The sequence below is a fragment of the Pyxicephalus adspersus genome, chromosome 12 (assembly GCF_032062135.1).
Source record: "Pyxicephalus adspersus chromosome 12, UCB_Pads_2.0, whole genome shotgun sequence".
Classification (NCBI taxonomy): Eukaryota; Metazoa; Chordata; class Amphibia; order Anura; family Pyxicephalidae; genus Pyxicephalus; species Pyxicephalus adspersus.
Genome location: NC_092869.1, coordinates 6,905,332 through 6,913,820, shown reverse-complemented (window position 1 = coordinate 6,913,820; position 8,489 = coordinate 6,905,332). Strand labels below are relative to the sequence as shown.

Genomic DNA, 8,489 nt, shown 5'->3' with positions numbered 1-8,489 from the left:
AGAAGGGGGGCAGTATCACCTCTTAGGTTAGCTCTATAGTGTCTGATTGTCCAATCAGGAGCATCACACCAAGTATGGTCACCTGTACATGCATTAAAGTGAGATTTGTATAGTGATCAGATTGAGCCCATTTCCAGGGTTGTATTATTAAAGCCCTGGGTATGTGGAGCAGTTGATTAGCCATGGTGTCCTTAGCCTGCAGGGGTTAAAAGATGGTCTACCCATCTGACAATCTCTGACCTTCCTCTAAATGCCCTTCTAATCCATCCACTCAGACTGAAAAAAGAACTAAGTGCCATTGATTTTATCTCAGCAGCCATTTATCTTATGTCAATCACAATGCCTGGTGTACAGTGGAGATGAACGTAGTTGCTGCAGTATGCTCTGTATACCATTGGGGTCCCATTGTTGAGGGTTAGGGCCTCTTCCCTACATTTAAACCCTTGTATTCTTAGACTGCTCATAAATTTGCCATTGATCCAATAGTTGGAGAAAATTTGGAAAAAATTATCCAATTCGGGAAAAAAATCATGTCCTGACCCCCTAAAAAGGAAGTTCAGATGAACGTTTGACCACCACCCATGTCTCCACCACCGGGTAATGGTTTCTGGGCATCCAAGGGCATTCAGTAGCATTTGCTAAGAGTCTGGTAGTCTATGGAAGCTGTTTGATCAGCAGACTGCCCTGGGGCGCTGCATGAAGAATCCCAAAAACCGCACTCCCACCTGACACTGGATGTTCTACATACAGTTCATCTTCCAAGACAAACATTCATGATTATATCATGCGAAAATACATAAAAGGTCCGTACAGTTGCCCTTCAATGTTGTTGGGAGATGCATCTTGCTGTTCCACCGGGTCAATGACAGCCAGCAATCACTGTTGTTTCTTATGGCAAGGACACAGCAGGACGCCTCCCGCTTGTCCTCCCCATTACATAGGACAAAGGGCGCTTGTTTGTTCCTACAGTCACTGGAAACAATTGGTAGTCTCCTAGATTGTAAGCTCTTCGGGGCAGAGTCCTCTCCTCCTCCTGTGTCACTGTCCATATCTCTTTGCCATTTGCAACCTCTATTTAATGTACAGCGATACGTAATATGTTGGCGCTATATAAATCCTGTTTATTTATAATATCAATATTAGTTATTCCACGCACATAGATCACTGTGATCACTTCTCATTGCTAAATAAATTCAATGCAAACTGAAATACAGCGCACCGCAGCGCATGGTAATATTTTCAGTGCGGGGTAACAAAACGCTTGTCTGCGTTGCAGCACACGATAGATGTACAACCGGTTGCAATTTACTTTGCATTGCAAAGTCCATACACTCGCATCTATTGCAGCAATTCAAGTTATAACGTGTATTCCATCCAAATGCCTTTCTGTGATTGGAATCGTATTTGATGGATCTCTTACACACGATCAATATTTACCAATAGGTCGGCTGATGAATACACATTTATAATAGTTTTTGTTTGGAAGTAAAAATCCCCCGGTGTGTACTCCTTACACGCTCTCATCTGTCGTTAAAAAAATGGCCAGTCATCATTTTTCATTTCCTCCTTAAAGTGACGGAAAGCACAGAAAGTTCCCCTTTAAGAGTTGGCAGTGTGCAGTTGCAGTGTCAGTTTCATTATGCAGTGAGCAGCAGACATAGAGGAGGGAGCTGTAACAACCCCAAACCTCCTCCTCCCTCCATCACTGGGAATCCCAGCAACACAACAACTGCCACTGGTTGCTGCACAGCTCTCAGTGCTGTTTGGGGTGACTAACTGTCCCCAGCCCCAACCCAGGGCCCATTCTCCTCTACACAGCCACAGAACAAAGTCCTCTTTATACAGTCACCATGGAAGCTGAGAAAGCAGACAAGGCTTGACTCTGCCTGTTTATACAGCTCTGAGCCATCACCAGCTCCACCACAGCTTGCAACATGCTGCCCAGACCCAGGACCACCTTCACCCTCAAGCAAGACCCCCGAGAAATCATGGTAAGTCCTTTCTTTAAATACCTCCTCACCGTTCTTTAACCCCTGGAAAAATGTTTGAGAAAAGGGCTCACACAGCCGAAAGAGAAAGCTTCAGACCGCATTCTCAAGACAGTCCCTCTTTCTTATTTGGGGTTAACCCCCTTCCCCCTCCCTCTGTTCCACTTTTAGCTTTGACATGTGGATACGGTAAAGGAAATCTATTATTTACGCTTACGTCCGTGTCCGTCTTGCAATGTTTGACCCAAAAAGTTGTAAGTTAGCCCTTAGGGGTCGGTCGGATGTTTTTGGCTTTTGATAAAGTTCGATCGCCTGCAATTAATCACAATTGATCCTTACGTGTAGTGGGAATTGCGCAAATTTGGAGCGTCGTGCCATCATTAGCGCAACCTGGGTTTCCTAGGTGTATAGACTGATAGCTTGCGCTTGATCATGGGGTCTGTGTTATGGGTAATGTGTATAGACTGATCGCTTGCGCTTGATCATGGGGTCTGTGTTATGGGTAATGCTCAGCCTTTTCCTTTTTTCCCACATATTTTGTTGATCATTCTAGGCATTCATAAAGAGGAAGGTGAAGAATTGAGGCTGTGTGTTTTGTAGAATGGAAAGATGGCAATATGGTGGCGAGGGTTGGCGAGATTGGCACGTGGAGTGCCCCTTGTCTAATTAGTCTTAGTTTCTCAGCTGTTTCAAAAATGAAATGAATATTATTTTTGATGCATCAACTGTCGTATCAGCTGCCATGTTATAGACAAAGAAGCAGCAACTGTTTTTTTTTTCCTAAAGAGAACCTGTCCCTTCTGGAATGGATGTAGGTGGGAGTTGTTCATGATTCCAAAGGTCAGCTGGAAACAAATTCTTTTCTTATTTGTATTTGCCAGATCTCCTAACCTGCTGGTACAAAGTACCTTCCAGAAATACTAGTTCAATGGCAGTCAGGTCCGTCCTATGGTTTCTGTACTTTCCCTAATTTGGAAAAGGCAGGTGAATCAGGGGTTGAAATGTTTTCATCCTCTGTAACATCTCAGCACTGGTGATCTCCCGCAGCCTTTTTGCAGCCTGTCTGACAATAACATTTCTCAGGAACAATGTGTGATACTTCCTTCCCTCACCTCCTAGATTGTAAGCTCTTCTGGTCAGGGTCCTCTCCTCCTCTTGTGTCACTGTCTGCATCTGTCTGTAATTTGCATTCTCTATTTAATGTACAGCGCTGCATAATATGTTGGTGCTATATAAATTCTGTTTAATAATAATAAATATAATGTTTGATAAAACCAATCACTAGCAATCTCTTTCCAAAGAGCGAGTGACAACACAGGATAAAAGTTGGGTGAAAGAACAGATGTTGTCACCCTATAATAGGAACTGCCTAAACAAGGAATTTTATAGCAGGATTTAAAGCAATGCAACATATATATATTCTATTATATACATATTATGTAATGCTGAGATCCCGGGGAAATGTTTTCTTTGGCAACTTGCCTTGCTGAGCTTGAATGCGATGATTCGTCTCTGTTAACTATATTGTGCCATAGAAATAACATTACTTCCACAGTCATCGCACACAATGCTACTCTGTGCACTGCCCCTCCTGTACTGCGCCGGCTGAAAATATCAAAATAAAGGAGCTTGTGATGGAATTCGTATTTGGGTATAATACACAATGGAGTGACGACTCGTTCACATTAGCATATTGCATCAATGCACAGCACATGCGTTCATACACATGGGCAGAACCAGAACTCCATGCTCGTAGCCAGAACTTAGACAGCAGCTAGGCATCAAAGATGTATCAGAGGCATTTCCAAAAATGGTGCCGGAAAAAATCAGTTTCTTGTAAAGGCTGAGGAAAGTTTTGTAAATGCCCCCTCAATGGTTTTTACTGGGGCTTTATGGGGTAATTACCACAAATAATACCCTGGTCTGGAGCTACTTCAAAAAGTTTCTTCACAACAGGTGCTGTATGGTCCTTGTTGACCCTACATCATGGAGTGCAGGTAAAATTGGAGGCAATAAGCGTGAACTCCACCAGTACTCAAAAATGGCCCAGAATGAATCCGTTATGATCAGTACTAAAGAGGAATCCCAACTTTGTTTTTAACAAACGCCATTGGATTCCCCCGAAGCAAAATAAAAACCCTCAATTGGATACTCTTTTTCAGGGGTGGAGGGTAGTAGTGGCACTTGGGTACTGGTCCGTTCTGCAGAACCTTGCACGCCCTTGGTAAATGAACAGGCTGAGCTCACAGGCAAGGCCAGTTTTAGGGTGAATGGGACAAATTGGGCAATTATCCAAGGCCCCCTATTGACAGACTTTCTGGCGTGCTGGGAGCCCTACTTCTTTTTTGTGTACAGCAAACCCCGGTCACGACCACTAGTGAATGCCCACGGACGCCTAGTGGTTGAAAGTGAAGATTTATGCCCGCTGCTGGGCTGAGCCGAACCCCTCACGCCTGTATCTAAACCAAAAAATACCAAAAATGTTTTTGCTTCCACAATAAGGACAACCAAAGCTTTATTGAAAGAAATATACAAATCTATGAAAATTATGGATGTGGATGAGGTGGGTGACGCGTAGGAGGGGTCATTACAGGATCTGTAGATGATATGTTTTCTTTATAATTCCTCAGTAGGGAATTGTTTGTTACAGAAGCCATTTGGGACTCCAATCCCCCTAGGTAATCCTCAGAGGGGACGCCTGCAGGAGATCCTGGTTAACCCTTTCTCTGCCCTTCTCCGTGGCTTGTAAAGTGTGCAGCGGGGCTGAGCTGGCAGTGAAAGGGTTAAAAGGAGGGAGCAGCTTTTGGGATTAGGAGAGAATCTAAAAGGGGTTAGGAGGCTGAAGTGTCTGTTACCACCAATGGGGCTGGTCGCAGAGCACCATAGTGCACTTAGCAATTCTATCCTAAAGAACAATAATTCTGCCCTCTGGCCTACTCTTTATTAAATCTGCCCCCAAGTCTCCCCTTCATTAAATCTGCCCCCAAGTTTCCCCTTCATTTAATCTGCCCCCTAGCCTCCCCTTCATTAAATCTGCCCCTAGCTTCTCCTTCAATAAATCTGCCCCTAGCCTCCCCTTCATTAAATCTGCCCCCTAGCCTCCCCTTCAATAAATCTGCCCCCAGCCTGCCATTCGTTAAATCTGCCCCCCAGTCTCCCCTTCATTAAATTTGCTCCCCAGCCTCCCCTTCATTAAATCTGCCCCCCAGCCTCCCCTTCATTAAATCTGCCCCCCAGGTCTCCCATTCATTAAATCTGCCCCCCAGTCTTCCATTCATTAAATCTGTCCTCCGCCCAGCCTTTCTTTTCGTCTTGCAGTTGTACCGGCTCCCCTCCTATATTGGAATTCCCTACTCTGATTTACTGCACACTGTGAGCTTCTCAGCAAGTCATTAGACTCCACCCTATTTCCTGGCTGAAGGACGTCTATCATCATCTAGCCCCTCCCTCCCCAGGCTGACCATCACAAGCTCCACCCCTTTCATTAATTGGATTTCAGTTCTTTGAAACATGGAGGCTCAGCATCACATGTGGGTGATATCACAGCTTCCCATCAAGGAGCACCCACTCTTCCAGTCTGGTATCCACCTATCAAGACATTTTTTATATTTTAATAGCCCCTCCCAAGAGGAACCCAAATACATTATCCAGGCAGGGCTCTTCAGAGGAGTGTTGATAAAGGGTGTGGTGAGGTTTTTAGGAAGCTATGTACAGCCCCTGCTGACCCCTCCCAGCAGCCATTATCTGCCTACATTACAAAGAGAGAAGCACTAGGACCCAGTAATATTCATCTATGCTACACAAGTGAGGTATCTGCACTATCCTTGGAAGGGTCTTCATTCGGTGTCCTGCCCGTGGACACTTCCTATTGGCTGTCCAGCAGCAGGGTCCTCTTGGGATCCATGCAGGGGAACAGTAGGGGACCGGCCAAGCACATCTGCAATGCTGAATATGTAGGCCCATACACAAGGCCGACAAGGGACTTGGATTGCAGGTTAAGGTGGGCAAATCTTGTTTTGGGATGAGGGCTATTTTCTCCCTTTCCAAATTCCCCAGAAATAAAGCCACACCCGTGTATGACATCATCACGCCGCCTTTTCATCCTTCGTGTAGCGCCATGATTTAAAGGGGCCACACTCTAATGCTGACTTTTCTATGACAACACTGCAGTATGTGACTTACACAGAGGACACATAGAAAGTAAAAGGCTGGGAGACGGAGTCACATGTAAAATGTGTAAACACGGGCCCATACCCTCCGACCTCACAGGTATGCAACAACCCGTCACACGCCTACAGATTGCATTGTCACTGTGTCACTCACATGAGAAATACGCAGGGTGCTAAACATTGGCCGCCTGGCTTTTATTCTAACCACTTTAGTAAGTCGCTGCCTGTGGCTGGTTAGGAAAGTCAGAGAAAAGTCCGATGTCCTGACCTGCGTACTTAAAGTGACAGCACAGGAGACAGCATTGTTTAAAGAGAACCTGTGCATTGAAAAACAAATCTACCCATAAGATTATATGTGTACTTACCTGTAAAGACTCTTTTCTGCAGGCATCCAAAGGCCCCGGGACTGCCGCTTAGATGTGATATCAGTGACCCCAGCAGACTCAGAGTTGTCACTCAGATGACGTCAAGCTATTATTATTACACAGTATTTATATAGCGCCATCATATTACGCAGCGCTGTACAAAGTCCATAGTCATGTCACTAGCTGCCCCTCAAAGGGGCTCACAATCTAATGTCCCTACCTCAGTCATATGTCAATAATGTAGTCTAAGGTGAATTTTTGGGATGTGGAAGAAAACCGGAGTACCCAGAGGAAACCCACGTAGACATGAGAACCTGCAAACTCCATGCAGATAAAAGGATTCGAACCTGGGATCTACCTGGGATCCACCTGCTGAACCTCTCAGGATTCGTGTTATGTAAAGCCGTGCGTGCACAATGGTAGCGGAATTCTCTGCCACCTTAGCTGGGCGCAGCATGTGACCACCGCAGTGCCAGGAAAACGGGATGAACTATGGTGAACTTCACTAGCTCTGCAAAAGCCGAGTGATGCTAACCACTGAGCCACCGTGCTGCCCAAACCACAGAGCTATGGAAAAGGTAAAGTGACAGGTTCTTTTGCCAGTCCACTATTGATATGTATCAACTCCATGTTCTCCCACGTGGCTCCCTTTTGTCTGTGACCTGAGGAAGCCCCTCATAGTGGGCACAACAGGTGTACAGACCCAGGAACCCAGCACAGGGTGGTGAGCACCCCACATAATTGGCACAGCAGGTATGCACACCCAAGGGATGGTGAGAATGCTTTAGACCCATCCACGCCTTCAATAACTTCACAAGTCAATTTGAAATTTAATCAGTGATGATGACTACACTGGGAAAAAGTCATCAATCTGCTGCAAGCAGCTAGAAGCATTTTCTCAGATTTCCCTTTTCAATATTGTACATTGTTTGCCATAATACCCATATCTAATGACAGGTCCACTTTAAGAAGAAGTTCACCATAGTTCATCCTGCTTTCCTGGCACTGCTGTGGTCACATGCTGTGCCCAGCTGAGGTGGCAGAGAATTCCACTACCGTTGGCACGCATGGCTTTACATAACACGAATCCTGAGAGGTTGAGCAGGTGGGAATTCTGGCAGAGGTGCGGAACCTCTGGCAGCCATTGCCGTCTCTCTTTTTTTTTGTTCACACAATGGGAGGCTTCAGGCCGCAGCGGAATGTGGGGACACATATTTTAGGAGGAGAAAACATGTTTGGTTCCCAGAAGGCGAGGCTGCAGTGAGTCATGTACCTTGTACTTCTGGAAAGAACTCCGGCTGTCCGGCCCATGTTCACTGAACGCAGCCAATGTTTTGGACGCCTTCTAGATTGTCTTACCATAAGCGGAATTTCAGAAGGACGGGAAAGGAAAAAGTATATACAAACCCCAACACTGGGATCTCATATACACTCAGCCATTCCAACACTCATCTTAAATAAAAGAATACCTGGTGATCCTGCCCTGAAGGTTCCTTCCTGTTATAGGGTGACAACCCTTTATTCTATTCTCCAGGTGTGCGCTGGCGTTGTCAGGCTAATGGTGGCCATGGGAATACAATATACGGGCATTTTCCACTGCGTTCACCCCCAGGTAATCCTCCCTGAGAAATGTAACATAGTCATCCCTGGAGTGGGTGCAAAGAGCCTGCAGGAGATCGGCAACTCTGGAATGCAAGGAGGAATAAAAAAGTAAAAACAAAGTTTTTATTAAATGGTAATTGTTTATGATGCACAGTGCACAGAGATGAAGTAAAGTCAGCCGGTAGCCATTCACATCTACCTAACAGTCAAAAGATTTGTATTCTTGTCTATCCAGGTCACAGCCCCACTATAAATCCAAATCCTGCCCTACATTAAATCTGCCCCCTAGCCTCCCCTTCATTAATATGCCCCCCAGTCTCCCTTTCATTAAATCTGCCCCCTAGCCTCCCCTTCATTAATATGCC

The 8,489-nt window shown here is 45.5% G+C and overlaps 1 protein-coding gene across 1 annotated transcript in view; it reads left to right on the top strand.

Moving 5' to 3' along the window:
- Positions 1–1,656: 1,656 nt before the first annotated feature.
- MTMR11 (myotubularin related protein 11) overlaps positions 1,657–8,489 on the top strand; it is a 33,597-nt gene continuing 26,764 nt past the window's right edge. Inside the window, exon 1 of the mRNA XM_072427596.1 lies at positions 1,657–1,991. Coding sequence (XP_072283697.1) covers positions 1,935–1,991 — 57 coding nt within the window. The 5' untranslated portion in view covers positions 1,657–1,934. The remainder of the gene's footprint in view (positions 1,992–8,489) is intronic.